The 18,604-nt window shown below is 45.3% G+C and overlaps 1 protein-coding gene across 2 annotated transcripts in view; it reads left to right on the forward strand.

Annotated features, from left to right (window-relative positions):
- gabrb2a (gamma-aminobutyric acid type A receptor subunit beta2a) overlaps window positions 1–18,604 on the forward strand; it is a 141,898-nt gene that overhangs the window by 117,566 nt on the left and 5,728 nt on the right. The window contains exons 6-9 of one of the 2 annotated variants that reach the window (XM_071411784.1): window positions 13,760–13,897; window positions 14,401–14,553; window positions 17,484–17,728; window positions 18,054–18,194. In XM_071411784.1, the coding sequence (XP_071267885.1) occupies window positions 13,760–13,897; window positions 14,401–14,553; window positions 17,484–17,728; window positions 18,054–18,194 (677 nt within the window). The remainder of the gene's footprint in view (window positions 1–13,759; window positions 13,898–14,400; window positions 14,554–17,483; window positions 17,729–18,053; window positions 18,195–18,604) is intronic. The other variant, XM_071411785.1, reaches the window with a different exon arrangement.

Genomic DNA, 18,604 nt, shown 5'->3' on the forward strand with positions numbered 1-18,604 from the left:
CCTCCCTCTCTCTCTCGCTCTCTTCCTCCCTTTCTCCTTCCCCCCTCTCTCTCTCTCTCTCTCTCTCTTCCTCCCTCTCTATCTCCCGGGACTCACATAACAGAACAACCACCTCCCTGGATGGACCAGCCCAGTGATGTAATAGGTTGACAGACTTCTGTCCCAGAAGGACCAGGGTTGAAGACAGAGAACAATGGGTCAGAACTAATAGATCTGATTCAAACTGAGTAACAAGCCAGAGCCTTCCTTCCCACCCGCCTCGGGCTCTATCTGCCCTTTCCTGACCAGCTACACACACACACACACACACACACACACACACACACACACACACACACACACACACACACACACACACACACACACACACACACACACACACACACACACACACACACACACACACACACACACACACACTAGTCAGTTGTTAGTCCACCCGCAACCGTCCAACTACAGTACATTCTTTAAAGTGTAAATCTGAGGACTACACCCTAACCCACTAATATAGATCATGTCCTGTACAGTCAGAGATGACTACACCCTAACCCACTAATATAGATCATGTCCTGTACAGTCAGAGATGACTACACCCTAACCCACTAATATAGATCATGTCCTGTACAGTCTGAGAGGACTGCACCCTAACCCACTAATATAGATCATGTCCTGTACAGTCAGAGATGACTGAACCCTAACCCACTAATATAGATCATGTCCTGTACAGTCAGAGATGACTGCACCCTAACCCACTAATATAGATCATGTCCTGTACAGTCAGAGAGGACTACACCCTAACCCACTAATATAGATCATGTCCTGTACAATCAGAGAGGACTACACCCTAACCCACTAATATAGATCATGTCCTGTACAGTCAGAGAGGACTACACCCTAACCCACTAATATAGATCATGTCCTGTACAGTCAGAGAGGACTGCACCCTAACCCACTAATATAGATCATGTCCTGTACAGTCAGAGATGACTGCACCCTAACCCACTAATATAGATCATGTCCTGTACAGTCAGAGATGACTGCACCCTAACCCACTAATATAGATCATGTCCTGTACAGTCAGAGAGGACTACACCCTAACCCACTAATATAGATCATGTCCTGTACAATCAGAGAGGACTACACCCTAACCCACTAATATAGATCATGTCCTGTACAGTCAGAGAGGACTGCACCCTAACCCACTAATATAGATCATGTCCTGTACAGTCAGAGAGGACTGCACCCTAACCCACTAATATAGATCATGTCCTGTACAGTCAGAGATGACTACACCCTAACCCACTAATATAGATCATGTCCTGTACAGTCAGAGAGGACTACACCCTAACCCACTAATATAGATCATGTCCTGTACAGTCAGAGAGGACTACACCCTAACCCACTAATATAGATCATGTCCTGTACAGTCAGAGATGACTGGACCCTAACCCACTAATATAGATCATGTCCTGTACAGTCAGAGATGACTACACCCTAACCCACTAATATAGATCATGTCCTGTACAGTCAGAGATGACTACACCCTAACCCACTAATATAGATCATGTCCTGTACAGTCAGAGATGACTGCACCCTATAAATGTGAGGAAACTAACACTAAAGAGACAGTTATAAATGTGAGGAAACACTAAAGAGACAGTTATAAATGTAAGGAAACTAACACTAAAGAGACAGTTATAAATGTGAGGAAACTAACACTAAAGAGACAGTTATAAATGTGAGGAAACTAACACTACATTTACATTTTACATTTAAGTCATTTAGCAGACGCTCTTATCCAGAGCGACTTACAAATTGGTGCATTCACCTTATGACATCCAGTGGAACGGCCACTTTACAATAGTGCATCTAAATCTTTTAAGGGGGGGGGGGAGTGAGAAGGATTACTTTATCCTATCCTAGGTATTCCTTAAAGAGGTGGGGTTTCAGGTGTCTCCGGAAGGTGGTGATTGACTCCGCTGTCCTGGCGTCGTGAGGGAGTTTGTTCCACCATTGGGGGGCCAGAGCAGCGAACAGTTTTGACTGGGCTGAGCGGGAACTGTACTTCCTCAGTGGTAGGGAGGCGAGCAGGCCAGAGGTGGATGAACGCAGTGCCCTTGTTTGGGTGTAGGGCCTGATCAGAGCCTGGAGGTACTGAGGTGCCGTTCCCCTCACAGCTCCGTAGGCAAGCACCATGGTCTTGTAGCGGATGCGAGCTTCAACTGGAAGCCAGTGGAGAGAGCGGAGGAGCGGGGTGACGTGAGAGAACATGGGAAGGTTGAACACCAGACGGGCTGCGGCGTTCTGGATGAGTTGTAGGGGTTTAATGGCACAGGCAGGGAGCCCAGCCAACAGCGAGTTGCAGTAATCCAGACGGGAGATGACAAGTGCCTGGATTAGGACCTGCGCCGCTTCCTGTGTGAGGCAGGGTCGTACTCTGCGGATGTTGTAGAGCATGAACCTACAGGAACGGGCCACCGCCTTGATGTTGGTTGAGAACGACAGGGTGTTGTCCAGGATCACGCCAAGGTTCTTAGCGCTCTGGGAGGAGGACACAATGGAGTTGTCAACCGTGATGGCGAGATCATGGAACGGGCAGTCCTTCCCCGGGAGGAAGAGCAGCTCCGTCTTGCCGAGGTTCAGCTTGAGGTGGTGATCCGTCATCCACACTGATATGTCTGCCAGACATGCAGAGATGCGATTCGCCACCTGGTCATCAGAAGGGGGAAAGGAGAAGATTAGTTGTGTGTCGTCTGCATAGCAATGATAGGAGAGACCATGTGAGGTTATGACAGAGCCAAGTGACTTGGTGTATAGCGAGAATAGGAGAGGGCCTAGAACAGAGCCCTGGGGGACACCAGTGGTGAGAGCACGTGGTGAGGAGACAGATTCTCGCCACGCCACCTGGTAGGAGCGACCTGTCAGGTAGGACGCAATCCAGGCGTGGGCCGCGCCGGAGATGCCCAACTCGGAGAGGGTGGAGAGGAGGATCTGATGGTTCACAGTATCGAAGGCAGCCGATAGGTCTAGAAGGATGAGAGCAGAGGAGAGAGAGTTAGCTTTAGCAGTGCGGAGCGCCTCCGTGATACAGAGAAGAGCAGTCTCAGTTGAATGACTAGTCTTGAAACCTGACTGATTTGGATCAAGAAGGTCATTCTGAGAGAGATAGCGGGAGAGCTGGCCAAGGACGGCACGTTCAAGAGTTTTGGAGAGAAAAGAAAGAAGGGATACTGGTCTGTAGTTGTTGACATCGGAGGGATCGAGTGTAGGTTTTTTCAGAAGGGGTGCAACTCTCGCTCTCTTGAAGACGGAAGGGACGTAGCCAGCGGTCAGGGATGAGTTGATGAGCGAGGTGAGGTAAGGGAGAAGGTCTCCGGAAATGGTCTGGAGAAGAGAGGAGGGGATAGGGTCAAGCGGGCAGGTTGTTGGGCGGCCGGCCGTCACAAGACGCGAGATTTCATCTGGAGAGAGAGGGGAGAAAGAGGTCAGAGCACAGGGTGGGGCAGTGTGAGCAGAACCAGCGGTGTCGTTTGACTTAGCAAACGAGGATCGGATGTCGTCGACCTTCTTTTCAAAATGGTTGACGAAGTCATCTGCAGAGAGGGAGGAGGGGGGGGGAGGGGGAGGAGGATTCAGGAGGGAGGAGAAGGTGGCAAAGAGCTTCCTGGGGTTAGAGGCAGATGCTTGGAATTTAGAGTGGTAGAAAGTGGCTTTAGCAGCAGAGACAGAAGAGGAAAATGTAGAGAGGAGGGAGTGAAAGGATGCCAGGTCCGCAGGGAGGCGAGTTTTCCTCCATTTCCGCTCGGCTGCCCGGAGCCCTGTTCTGTGAGCTCGCAATGAGTCGTCGAGCCACGGAGCGGGAGGGGAGGACCGAGCCGGCCTGGAGGATAGGGGACATAGAGAGTCAAAGGATGCAGAAAGGGAGGAGAGGAGGGTTGAGGAGGCAGAATCAGGAGATAGGTTGGAGAAGGTTTGAGCAGAGGGAAGAGATGATAGGATGGAAGAGGAGAGGGTAGCGGGGGAGAGAGAGCGAAGGTTGGGACGGCGCGATACCATCCGAGTAGGGGCAGTGTGGGAAGTGTTGGATGAGAGCGAGAGGGAAAAGGATACAAGGTAGTGGTCGGAGACTTGGAGGGGAGTTGCAGTGAGGTTAGTGGAAGAACAGCATCTAGTAAAGATGAGGTCGAGCGTATTGCCTGCCTTGTGAGTAGGGGGGGAAGGTGAGAGGGTGAGGTCAAAAGAGGAGAGGAGTGGAAAGAAGGAGGCAGAGAGGAATGAGTCAAAGGTAGACGTGGGGAGGTTAAAGTCGCCCAGAACTGTGAGAGGTGAGCCGTCCTCAGGAAAGGAGCTAATCAAGGCATCGAGCTCATTGATGAACTCTCCGAGGGAACCTGGAGGGCGATAAATGGTAAGGATGTTAAGCTTGAAAGGGCTGGTAACTGTGACAGCATGGAATTCAAAGGAGGCGATAGACAGATGGGTAAGGGGAGAAAGAGAGAATGACCACTTGGGAGAGATGAGGATCCCGGTGCCACCACCCCGCTGACCAGAAGCTCTCGGGGTGTGCGAGAACACGTGGGCGGACGAAGAGAGAGCAGTAGGAGTAGCAGTGTTATCTGTGGTGATCCATGTTTCCGTCAGTGCCAGGAAGTCGAGGGACTGGAGGGAGGCATAGGCTGAGATGAACTCTGCCTTGTTGGCCGCAGATCGGCAGTTCCAGAGGCTACCGGAGACCTGGAACTCCACGTGGGTCGTGCGCGCTGGGACCACCAGATTAGGGTGGCCGATGCCACGCGGTGTGGAGCGTTTGTATGGTCTGTGCAGAGAGGAGAGAACAGGGATCGACAGACACATAGTTGACAGGCTACAGAAGAGACTACGCTAATGCAAAGGAGATTGGAGTGGCAAGTGGACTACGCGTCTCGAATGTTCAGAAAGTTAAGCTTACGTAGCAAGAATCTTATTGACTAAAATGATTAAGATGATACAGTACTGCTGAAGTAGGCTAGCTGGCAGTGGCTGCGTTGTTGACTTTGTAGGCTAGCTGGCAGTTGTTGACTTTGTAGGCTAGCTGGCAGTGGCTGCGTTGTTGACACTACACTAATCAAGTCGTTCCGTTGAGTGTAATAGTATCTACAGTGCTGCTATTCGGGGGCTAGCTGGCTAGCTAGCAGTGTTGATTACGTTACGTTGCGTTAAGAGAACGACAATAGCTGGCTAGCTAACCTAGAAAATCGCTCTAGACTACACAATTATCTTTGATACAAAGACGGCTATGTAGCTAGCTATGTAGCTAGCTAGCTATCACATTTAAATGTATGTAGCTAGCTAAGAAGAAATTGCTAAGATTAGACAAATTAAACCGTTGTACTATAATGAAATGTAATGAACTGTAATGAAAAGTTATACTACCTGCGGACCAAAGTGCTGCTATTCGGTAGACGGTGGACGTTTGCTAGCTGGCTAGCTGCTGGGCAGATGGCAGATAGCAGTGTAGACTGCGTTAGGACGACGAAATACGATAATTACGCAATTATCTTTGATACAAAGACGGCTATGTAGCTAGCTAAGAAGAAATTGCTAAGATTAGACAAATTGCTAAGATTAGACAAATTGCTAAGATTAGACAAATTAAACCGTTGTACTATAATGAAATGTAATGAAATGAAGAAATTGAAGAAATTGCTAAAAATGAAGAAATTGCTAAGATTAGACAAATTGCTAAGATTAGACAAATTGCTAAGATTAGACAAATTAAACCGTTGTACTATAATGAAATGTAATGAAATGTAATGAAAAGTTATACTACCTGCGGACCAAAGTGCGAAGTGCGACCGCTCGCTCCAACCCGGAAGTACTCTCACTAAAGAGACAGTTATAAATGTGAGGAAACTAACACTAAAGAGACAGTTATAAATGTGAGGAAACTAACACTAAAGAGACAGTTATAAATGTGAGGAAACTAACACTAAAGAGACAGTTATAAAAGCGATGTAGGTGTAGAAGCAGGTGTGAAACAACACATTAGATCCCACAGCATGGTGGATGGGGCTGACTGGAGTGATACTGGGCTGTTGCACTGGTACTGTGGATAAACCCGGACAGACGGTTCCTACTGCATAGTAGTAGTGGACTGTAGTTGGTGCTGTGTGGATTATATCAGTTGGTGCTGTGTGGATTATATCAGTTGGTGCTGTGTGGATTATATCAGTTGGTGCTGCGTGGATTATGTCAGTTGGTGTTGTGTGGATTATATCAATTGGTGTTGCGTGGATTATATCAATTGGTGCTGTGTGGATTATATCAGTTGGTGCTGCGTGGATTATATCAGTTGGTGCTGCGTGGATTATATCAGTTGGTGCTGCGTGAATTATATCAGTTGGTGCTGTGTGGATTATATCAGTTGGTGCTGTGTGGATTATATCAGTTGGTGCTGCATGGATTATATCAGTTGGTGCTGCGTGGATTATATCAGTTGGTGCTGTGTGGATTATATCAGTTGGTGCTGTGTGGATTATATCAGTTGGTGCTGTGTGGATTATATCAGTTGGTGCTGTGTGGATTATATCAATTGGTGCTGTGTGGATTATATCAGTTGGTGCTGTGTGGATTATATCAGTTAGTGCTGTGTGGATTATATCAGTTGGTGTTGTGTGGATTATATCAATTGGTGCTGTGTGGATTATATCAGTTGCTGCTGTGTGGATTATATCAGTTGGTGCTGTGTGGATTATATCAGTTGGTGCTGTGTGGATTATATCAGTTGGTGTTGTGTGGATTATATCAGTTGGTGTTGTGTGGATAATATCAGTTGGTGCTGCGTGGATTATATCAGTTGGTGCTGTGTGGATTATATCAGTTGGTGCTGCATTGGATTATATCAGTTGGTGCTGTGTGGATTATATCAGTTGGTGCTGTGTGGATTATATCAGTTGGTGCTGCATTGGATTATATCAGTTGGTGTTGCGTGGATTATATAAATTGGTGTTGTGTGGATTATATCAATTGGTGCTGTGTGGATTATATCAGTTGGTGCTGCGTGGATTATATCAGTTGGTGCTGTGTGGATTATATCAGTTGGTGCTGCGTGGATTATATCAGTTGGTGCTGCGTGGATTATATCAGTTGGTGCTGCGTGGATTATATCAGTTGGTGCTTGTGGATTATATCAGTTGGTGCTTGTGGATTATATCAATTGGTGCTGCGTGGATTATATCAGTTGGTGCTTGTGGATTATATCAGTTGGTGCTGCGTGGATTATATCAATTGGTGCTGTGTGGATTATATCAGTTGGTGCTGCATGGATTATATCAGTTGGTGCTGTGTGGATTATATCAGTTGGTGCTGTGTGGATTATATCAGTTGGTGCTGCGTGGATTATATCAGTTGGTGCTGCGTGGATTATATCAATTGGTGTTGTGTGGATTATATCAGTTGGTGCTGTGTGGATTATATCAATTGGTGCTGCGTGGATTATATCAGTTGGTGCTGCATGGATTATATCAGTTGGTGCTGCGTGGATTATATCAGTTGGTGCTACATGCTTTTACACAGGGATTAGATATAGTACTATGTTTTTTGGTTTGGGCTGGGTTGTCGTTTGATGCTGGTAGTTTTTTTAATTATGTCCTATCTGTGCCATAACTGTCAGACTAGACATTACAAATCTCAATGATAGACACGCCAAAACAATGACCAGCTACATTGGTGTAAGAAGTGGGATGGGCTGTATTTTAATAGTGGTAGTGTTTCTATAGTATCTGATTCTTCATCCATACGTCACAGTTAGTAATAGATATCTCACTGACTGACTGGACACACCAATACAATGACCAGCTATAGTGCCCTTAATCCTCTCAACACTCCTCTCTAGCCATCTATCCTGGGTCAGAGCGAGGCAGTGGGAGAATTATGTCTTCATTTTTCAGAAATCAAAGGCTGAGTGTTTAATTATTCATTGCATCTAAATAGGTCACTGCCTCTTATTATGAGTGGCAAGCAGAGGAAGTAGTACACAGAGAAGGAAAGCGAGAGAGAGATAGAAAGGGAGAGGGGGGTAGAGAGAGAGAGAGAGAGAGAGAGAGAGAGAGAGAGAGAGAGAGAGAGAGAGAGAGAGAGAGAGAGAGAGATAGAGAGAGGGGGGGGGGTCGAGAGAGAAAGAGAAAGAGAGAGGGTGAGACATAGAGAGAGAGAGGGAGAGATATATGGAGAGAGAAGGAGAGAGAGAGAGAGAGAGAGAGAGGAGCAATAGAGAGAGGGGGGAGAGGGGTGAGACAGAGAGAGAGAGGAGAGAGCGGGCAGAGAGAGAGAGGGGGGAGAGGGGGTAGAGAGAGAGAGATGGGATAGAGTGTGGGGAGAGAGGGTAGAGAGAGAGGGAGAGAGAGAGGGAGGGGTGAAGAGAGGGAGAGAGAGGGGGTAGAGAGAGGGGGTAGAGAGAGGGGGAGATGGGGTAGAGAGAGAGCGTTATCACAAAATAAGGTTTAACACAACAGAAGGGTTAACACAACAGAAGGGTTAACACAACAGAAGGGTTAACACAACAGAAGGGTTAATACAACAGAAGGGATAACACAACAGAAGGGTTAACACAACAGAAGGGTTAACACAACAGAAGGGTTAACACAACAGAAGGGATAACACAACAGAAGAGTTAACACAACAGAAGGGTTAACACAACAGAAGGGATAACACAACAGAAGGGTTAACACAACAGAAGGGATAACACAACAGAAGGGTTAACACAACAGAAGGGTTACCACAACAGAAGGGATAACACAACAGAAGGGTTACCACAACAGAAGGGTTAACACAACAGAAGGGTTAACACAACAGAAGGGTTAACACAACAGAAGGGTTACCACAACAGAAGGGATAACACAACAGAAGGGATAACACAACAGAAGGGATAACACAACAGAAGGGTTACCACAACAGAAGGGTTAACACAACAGAAGGGATAACACAACAGAAGGGATAACACAACAGAAGGGTTAACACAACAGAAGGGTTAACACAACAGAAGGGTTAACACAACAGAAGGGATAACACAACAGAAGGGTTAACACAACAGAAGGGATAACACAACAGAAGGGTTAACACAACAGAAGGGTTAACTCAACAGAAGGGTTAACACAACAGAAGGGATTGTGTTAACAGAAGGGATAACACAACAGAAGGGATAACACAACAGAAGGGACAACACAACAGAAGGGTTAACACAACAGAAGGGATAACACAACAGAAGGGATAACACAACAGAAGGGTTACCACAACAGAAGGGTTACCACAACAGAAGGGATAACACAACAGAAGGGATAACACAACAGAAGGGTTAACACAACAGAAGGGTTACCACAACAGAAGGGTTACCACAACAGAAGGGTTACCACAACAGAAGGGTTACCACAACAGAAGGGTTAACACAACAGAAGGGTTAACACAACAGAAGGGATAACACAACAGAAGGGATTGTGTTAACAGAAGGGATAACAGAAGGGACAACAGAAGGGTTATTACAACAGAAGGGTTAACACAACAGAAGGGTTACCACAACAGAAGGGTTAACACAACAGAAGGGTTAACACAACAGAAGGGTTACCACAACAGAAGGGATAACACAACAGAAGGGTTAACACAACAGAAGGGTTAACACAACAGAAGGGTTAACACAACAGAAGGGATAACACAACAGAAGGGTTAACACAACAGAAGGGTTAACACAACAGAAGGGTTACCACAACAGAAGGGATAACACAACAGAAGGGTTAACACAACAGAAGGGTTAACACAACAGAAGGGTTAACACAACAGAAGGGTTAACACAACAGAAGGGATAACACAACAGAAGGGTTAACACAACAGAAGGGATAACACAACAGAAGGGTTACCACAACAGAAGGGTTAACACAACAGAAGGGTTAACACAACAGAAGGGTTAACACAACAGAAGGGTTAACACAACAGAAGGGTTACCACAACAGAAGGGTTAACACAACAGAAGGGATAACACAACAGAAGGGTCCATGAGTTGCTGCATGGGGCTTCATCCATATAAGCTGAACAGAGGATCTACCCAGTTAGATAACAATTTTTGGTCACCTGAAATGTTCTTTGAAATCTCCTTTTATAATTGTATTTATTATTAAACCTAACATTATGTTCTCCAGTAACATTTGACACACCAGAATATAAATCGTTGAAATAAATAGTAAACATTACAGGAACTAAAATAGAACCTTTGAGTAACAGTTGTCTACTCAACGTGTGTGAGAGCCTCGCGTCCCTGCCGTTTGACATAGGCCATAGCCATTCCTACCATTCTGGCACTCTATGTTAATGTGGTGTGTGTTCTGAATCTCCAGTACCTGTTGTTAGCAATTTATGTTATTCTTCAATAACACAAACTCCAAAGCAAATCTGGGGGAGGAAAATAGGTTTATTCAAAGAGGACACATCATACGGGTAGGTAGATGGTCATTCTCCCCTGTCCTCAGTGATGCTCTCTCAGTGATGCTCTCTCAGTGATTCTCTCTCAGTGATTCTCTCCTATGGTTCGCTCCAGTGATTCTCTCTCTGTGGTTCTCTCCTGTGATTCTTTCTCAGTAATTCTCTCCTGTGGTTCGCTCCAGTGATTCTCTCTCAGTGATTTTCTCCAGTGATTCTTTCTCAGTGATTCTCTCCTGTGATTCTCTCCAGTGATTCTTTCTCAGTGATTCTCTCCTGTGGTTCTCTCCAGTGATTCTCTCTCAGTGATTCTCTCCTGTTGTTCGCTCCAGTGATTCTCTCTCTGTGGTTCTTTCCAGTGATTCTTTCTCAGTGATTCTCTCCTGTGGTTCGCTCCAGTGATTCTCTCTCAGTGATTCTCTCCAGTGATTCTCTCTCTGTGGTTCTTTCCAGTGATTCTCTCCCAGTGATCCTCTCCTGTGGTTCTCTCCAGTGATTCTCTCTCAGTGATTCTCTCTCGGTGATTCTCTCTCAGTGATTCTCTCCAGTAATTCTCTCTCAGTGATTCTCTCCAGTGATTCTCTCTCTGTGGTTCTTTCCAGTGATTCTCTCCCAGTGATCCTCTCCTGTGGTTCTCTCCAGTGATTCTCTCTCAGTGATTCTCTCTCAGTGATTCTCTCTCAGTGATTCTCTCTCAGTGATTCTCTTCAGTGATTCTCTCTCAGTGAGTCTCTCCTGTGGTTCTCTCCAGTGATTCTCTCTCAGTGAGTATCTCCTGTGATTCTCTCCAGTGATTCTCTCTCAGTGAGTCTCTCCTGTGGTTCTCTCCAGTGATTCTCTCCTGTGGTTCTCTCTCAGTGATTCTCTCCAGTGATTCTCTCTCAGTGATTCTCTCCAGTGATTCTCTCAGTGATTCTCTCTCAGTGATTCTCTCCAGTGATTCTCTCTCAGTGATTCTCTCCAGTGATCCTCTCAGTGATTCTCTTCAGTGATTCTCTCTCAGTGAGTCTCTCCTGTGGTTCTCTCCAGTGATTCTCTCCTGTGGTTCTCTCCAGTGATTCTCTCCTGTGGTTCTCTCCAATGATTCTCTCCTGTGGTTCTCTCCAGTGATTCTCTCCTGTGGTTCTCTCTCAGTGATTCTCTCCAGTGATTCTCTCTCTCAGTGATTCTCTCCAGTGATTCTCTCAGTGATTCTATTCAGTGATTCTCTCTCAGTGAGTCTCTCCTGTGGTTCTCTCCAGTGATTCTCTCCTGTGGTTCTCTCCAGTGATTCTCTCCTGTGGTTCTCTCCAGTGATTCTCTCCAGTGATTCTCTCCAGTGATTCTCTCAGTGGTTCTCTCCAGTGATTCTCTCCAGTGATTCTCTCAGTGGTTCTCTCCCGTGATTCTCTCCTATGGTTCGCTCCAGTGATTCTCTCTCTGTGGTTCTCTCCTGTGATTCTTTCTCAGTAATTCTCTCCTGTGGTTCGCTCCAGTGATTCTCTCTCAGTGATTTTCTCCAGTGATTCTTTCTCAGTGATTCTCTCCTGTGATTCTCTCCAGTGATTCTTTCTCAGTGATTCTCTCCTGTGGTTCTCTCCAGTGATTCTCTCTCAGTGATTCTCTCCTGTTGTTCGCTCCAGTGATTCTCTCTCTGTGGTTCTTTCCAGTGATTCTTTCTCAGTGATTCTCTCCTGTGGTTCGCTCCAGTGATTCTCTCTCAGTGATTCTCTCCAGTGATTCTCTCTCTGTGGTTCTTTCCAGTGATTCTCTCCCAGTGATCCTCTCCTGTGGTTCTCTCCAGTGATTCTCTCTCAGTGATTCTCTCTCGGTGATTCTCTCTCAGTGATTCTCTCCAGTAATTCTCTCTCAGTGATTCTCTCCAGTGATTCTCTCTCTGTGGTTCTTTCCAGTGATTCTCTCCCAGTGATCCTCTCCTGTGGTTCTCTCCAGTGATTCTCTCTCAGTGATTCTCTCTCAGTGATTCTCTCTCAGTGATTCTCTCTCAGTGATTCTCTCCAGTGATTCTCTCAGTGATTCTCTTCAGTGATTCTCTCTCAGTGAGTCTCTCCTGTGGTTCTCTCCAGTGATTCTCTCTCAGTGAGTATCTCCTGTGATTCTCTCCAGTGATTCTCTCTCAGTGAGTCTCTCCTGTGGTTCTCTCCAGTGATTCTCTCCTGTGGTTCTCTCTCAGTGATTCTCTCCAGTGATTCTCTCTCAGTGATTCTCTCCAGTGATTCTCTCAGTGATTCTCTCTCAGTGATTCTCTCCAGTGATTCTCTCTCAGTGATTCTCTCCAGTGATCCTCTCAGTGATTCTCTTCAGTGATTCTCTCTCAGTGAGTCTCTCCTGTGGTTCTCTCCAGTGATTCTCTCCTGTGGTTCTCTCCAGTGATTCTCTCCTGTGGTTCTCTCCAATGATTCTCTCCTGTGGTTCTCTCCAGTGATTCTCTCCTGTGGTTCTCTCTCAGTGATTCTCTCCAGTGATTCTCTCTCTCAGTGATTCTCTCCAGTGATTCTCTCAGTGATTCTCTTCAGTGATTCTCTCTCAGTGAGTCTCTCCTGTGGTTCTCTCCAGTGATTCTCTCCTGTGGTTCTTTCCAGTGATTCTCTCCTGTGGTTCTCTCCAGTGATTCTCTCCAGTGATTCTCTCCAGTGATTCTCTCAGTGGTTCTCTCCAGTGATTCTCTCCAGTGATTCTCTCAGTGGTTCTCTCCCGTGATTCTCTCCTGTGGTTCTCTCCAGTGATTCTCTCCTGTGGTTCTCTCCAGTGATTCTCTCCAGTGATTCCCTCCAGTGATTCTCTCAGTGATTCTCTCCAGTGATTCTCTCAGTGATTCTCTCCAGTGATTCTCTCCTGTGGTTCTCTCTCAGTGATTCTCTCCAGTGATTCTCTCCAGTGATTCTCTCAGTGATTCTCTCCAGTGATTCTCTCCTGTGGTTCTCTCTCAGTGATTCTCTCCAGTGATTCTCTCCTGTGGTTCTCTCCAGTGGTTCTCTCAGTGATTCTCTCCAGTGATTCTCTCCAGTGATTCTCTCCTGTGGTTCTCTCTCAGTGATTCTCTCCAGTGATTCTGTCTCCAGAACAAAGGAACAGCATGTAGTTTTATAACCCAGCCCTAGCCTGTGGTTGACCAATTGGAATTCCTTGCAATTAAACAAGCCAATGGCCAGATAACAAGTATCCTATTTCAGAAGACATATTCCTCCCATGTCTCTGACCCATTGATCCATAATTCCCTATTTCAGAAAAAACACTATTTCCATTGATCGTTAGTACTCTTTTGACCTCTCGTCCTCTGTCTCTGCGTTGTGTATTTATCTTCCACTTATTGCAGATGGCTACACCACGGATGACATTGAGTTCTACTGGCGAGGGGGAGATGGAGCCGTGTCTGGGGTGGAGAGAATAGAACTGCCTCAGTTCTCCATCGTGGACTACAAACTGGTCTCCAAGAACGTGGTCTTCTCTACAGGTACACAGTGGTGGCCATTTTGATACCTATGTAGCGTATGTGGGAACTCCTTCAAGACTGTTGGAAAAGCATTCCTCATGATTGCTGGTTGAGAGAATGCCAAGAGTGTGCAAAGCTGTCATCAAGGCAAAGGGTGGCTACTAAAAATATATTTTGATTTGGTTACACTTTTTTTGGTTACTACATGATTCCATATGTGTTATTTCATAGTTTTGATGTCTTCACTATTATTCTACAATGTAGAAAATAGTAAAAATAAAGGAAAACCCTGGAATGAATAGGTGTGTCCAAACTTTTGATTGGTACTGTATATCTATGGCTATACAATAGCTTTTCAGGGGTTGATACACAGATATTCTGTATATTACCTTTCTCTGCTTTTTCAGTTCTGATTCCCTCCATGTCAGGTCATTATTTGTAAAAGACAATGTATTCTTAATGGTTTACCTGGTTAAATAAAGCAAATAAAATAAATAGAGTTCTGTCTGTATTCCTCCATGCAGGTTCCTACCCCCGCCTGTCTCTGAGCTTCAAGCTAAAGAGGAACATCGGCTACTTTATCCTCCAGACCTACATGCCCTCGATCCTGATCACCATCCTGTCTTGGGTCTCCTTCTGGATCAACTATGATGCCTCCGCTGCCAGAGTGGCCCTGGGTAAGACTGCCCGGCGATTCCATCATTAAAGTGATCGAGATTTCATCAGTCAATCAACCAATCAATCCATAAATCAAAATAAAACTTATACATTATAACGATGTTTACAAACGTTGTTGTCATAGTGTTTGCATCGTTCTAAATGTCATGTAGAACATGTGTTGTTGTTCATCGGTGACGTATGAAAGAAAGAATAGAAGCATTCATATTCTGCCCTAAACCAGCTACGATTGCAGTTAGATAGATCCTTTGCACCATGATCCTAATGACAATCATATTAGTACTGTGAATGATTTGTGATACAGTAACCTAGATTATTGGCCGATAATGATGTAAAATACTTGATGAGGATAAGGTCCTAATGAGCGCCTCAGTCCATTGAGCTGTGTCTGTTATTGATCCTTTATTGTCCTAATGAGCGCCTCTAATAACACAGATGACTAACGTATCAAACACAGTGGGTGTATTGGTCTTATAACACAGATGATTTAACGTATCAAACACAGTGGGTGTATTGGTCTAATAACACAGATGATTTAACGTATCAAACACAGTGGGTGTATTGGTCTAATAACACAGATGATTTAACGTATCAAACACAGTGGGTGTATTGGTCTAATAACACAGATGATTTAACGTATCAAACACAGTGGGTGTATTGGTCTAATAACACAGATGACTAACGTATCAAACACAGTGGGTGTATTGTTCTAATAACACAGGTGAATCGTGCCGTGACTAATACCAGGGCTGCGTACCAAATTACACCCTATTCCCTATATAGTGCATAACCTTTGACCAGAATCCCCATTGGGCTCTGATTAGAAAAAGTAGTGCACTATGTGGAGAATAGAGTGTCTTTTGGGACACCTCCCAGATGGTTAAAGGGGCTAACACTGGGCTGCTTCTTATAGCTACAGACACGGGGTCTGTAGCTTCCTGAAACATGTGGTTGGTCCCCTGGAAGAGACCCAATGCTCAGATACACATGCACGCACGCAGAGACGCACGCACGTAGGCATGCACGCATAGACGCACGCACGTAGGCATGCATGCACGCAGAGACGCACGCACGTAGGCATGCACGCACAGACGCACGCACGTAGGCATGCACGCAAACACACACACACATATGGGTTCATTAGGTCTGTAGAATGAGGATCTATATGTCTGTATGGGTTCATTAACTCTGTAGAATGAGGATCTATATGTCTGTATGGGTTCATTAACTCTGTAGAATGAGGATCTATATGTCCATTTGGGTTCATTAACTCTGTAGAATGAGGATCTATATGTCTGTATGGGTTCATTAGGTCTGTAGAATGAGGATCTATATGTCCATTTGGGTTCATTAACTCTGTAGAATGAGGATCTATATGTCTGTATGGGTTCATTAACTCTGTAGAATGAGGATCTATATGTCTGTATGCGTTCATTAACTCTGTAGAATGAGGATCTATATGTCCATTTGGGTTCATTAACTCTGTAGAATGAGGATCTATATGTCTGTATGCGTTCATTAACTCTGTAGAATGAGGATCTATATGTCTGTATGGGTTCATTAACTCTGTAGAATGAGGATCTATATGTCTGTATGGGTTCATTAACTCTGTAGAATGAGGATCTATATGTCTGTATGGGTTCATTAACTCTGTAGAATGAGGATCTATATGTCTGTATGGGTTCGCTAACTCTGTAGAATGAGGATCTATATGTTTGTATGGGTTCGCTAACTCTGTAGAATGAGGATCTATATGTCTGTATGGGTTCATTAACTCTGTAGAATGAGGATCTATATGTCTGTATGGGTTCATTAACTCTGTAGAATGAGGATCTATATGTCTGTATGGGTTCATTAACTCTGTAGAATGAGGATCTATATGTCTGTATGGGTTCATTAACTCTGTAGAATGAGGATCTATATGTCTGTATGGGTTCATTAACTCTGTAGAATGAGGATCTATATGTCCATTTGGGTTCATTAGGTCTGTAAAGGTGCCAAACTACTACGCTACTATGCACTTGTTTACTACTCATGTCACAGTTGGCTGGTTCCCGACCCTGTACCAGGAGGACACAGGGTTATTCTTCACACACTGAGACACACCTCACACACACCTGACACACACCTGAGACACACCTGACACACACCTGAGACACACCTGACCCACACCTGAGACACACCTGAGACACACCTGAAACACACCTGACACACACCTGAAACACACCTGAGACACACCTGAAACACACCTGAGACACACCTGAGACACACCTGAGACACACCTGATACACACCTGAAATACACCTGACACACACCTGAGACACACCTGACAAACACCTGAGACACACCTGAGACACACCTGAAACACACCTGAGACACACCTGAGACACACCTGAAACACACCTGAGACACACCTGATACACACCTGAAATACACCTGACACACACCTGAGACACGCCTGACACACAACTGACACACACCTGAGACACACCTGAGACACACCTGACACACACTTAACACACACCTGACACACACCTGACACACACTTGACACACACCTGACATACACCTGACACACACTTGACACACACCTGACACACACCTGACACACACCTGAGACACACCTGAGGCACACCTGACACACACCTGAGACAGACCTGACACACACCTGAGACACACCTGAGACACACACCTGAGACACAACTGACACACACCTGAGACACACCTGACACACACCTGACACACACCTGAGACACACCTGAGACACACCTGACACACACCTGACACACATCTGAGACACACCTGAGACACACAACTGAGACACACCTGACACACACCTGAGACACACCTGAGACACACACCTGACACATAATAATATATCCATTATTTTGGTGAATGCAGTGATTGTAAAGGTAAAATGTGATCTCCAGGTATCACTACGGTGTTGACCATGACCACCATCAACACCCATCTGAGAGAGACTCTTCCTAAGATCCCCTACGTCAAGGCCATAGACATGTACCTGATGGGCTGCTTCGTGTTCGTCTTCCTGGCCCTGCTGGAGTACGCCTTTGTCAACTACATCTTTTTTGGACGGGGGCCCCAGAGGCAGAAGAGGGCCGCCGAGAAACTAGCCGTCGTCAACAATGAGAAACTCCGACCCGACCCCAATAAGGTTGGTGTCTCCGGACAGAAAGGGAGGAGGTTCAGATTGTTCTAGGGAGGTTGTGTTTTTGGTGTAATGTGGTGTTGGATGCAGTTGGAGAACACAGGTTATTCTTCCTCTCAAGGTCAATGTGATGCTTCTGTGATCAACTGTTGACTTGATGTCCTTTACCAGGGTTCTACTACACCTCCATGTCCCATTGGTGTAGCCATGTGTATCTATCAACCACAGTTCAATGAAAATACATCTTTATTAGTTAGACCAGGATCTGACAACATCTGACAGCAAGCTGCGATTTCTCCATGGTAACAGTGCTGATTTTGTATGCTTGCAGTGGATGGTGGGAAATGTAGTTCAGAGAGATGATGCTCTGTATGCCAGAATGAAACAGAGGGAAATTGACGCGTATGACACGATGTGGGATCCCATCTTTGTGGACGATGCCGCATTAGGACTAGGCGAGCAAAGAAATAAGGTACTGGAAGGTTTTGAAAGTCAAAACTTTAACAAATGTCATCAATCTGAATCAACTCCCCCCGATCAGAGGAAAATACTGTAGTATTTTTGTGCATTTCTTTAATTTTATTCTATAGATTTTTAAAGGCAACTTTAATCATCACTTCCCACCATTGTGTTTTTTTCCCTTCTCTTGATTTGCTCTTCATGCATTTTCCTGACAAACACGTCATAGTAATTGTTAAGTAAATTACAGCGTTTGGGACGCAGCCTACGTCTCATTCAAAATATTATACACCTTAAATTGATGGGAAACCTAAAAAAAAAAATGAAGGGACAGGAAATGCTGGTTGTAATTGCAAGCTACTCCAAAGTTAATATTGGTGTGACAGAAAAAATGTATATCTGAGGTAAATTGATAACACTCCC

This window comes from Salvelinus alpinus, chromosome 7, assembly GCF_045679555.1.
Source record: "Salvelinus alpinus chromosome 7, SLU_Salpinus.1, whole genome shotgun sequence".
In the NCBI taxonomy this organism is placed as follows: Eukaryota; Metazoa; Chordata; class Actinopteri; order Salmoniformes; family Salmonidae; genus Salvelinus; species Salvelinus alpinus.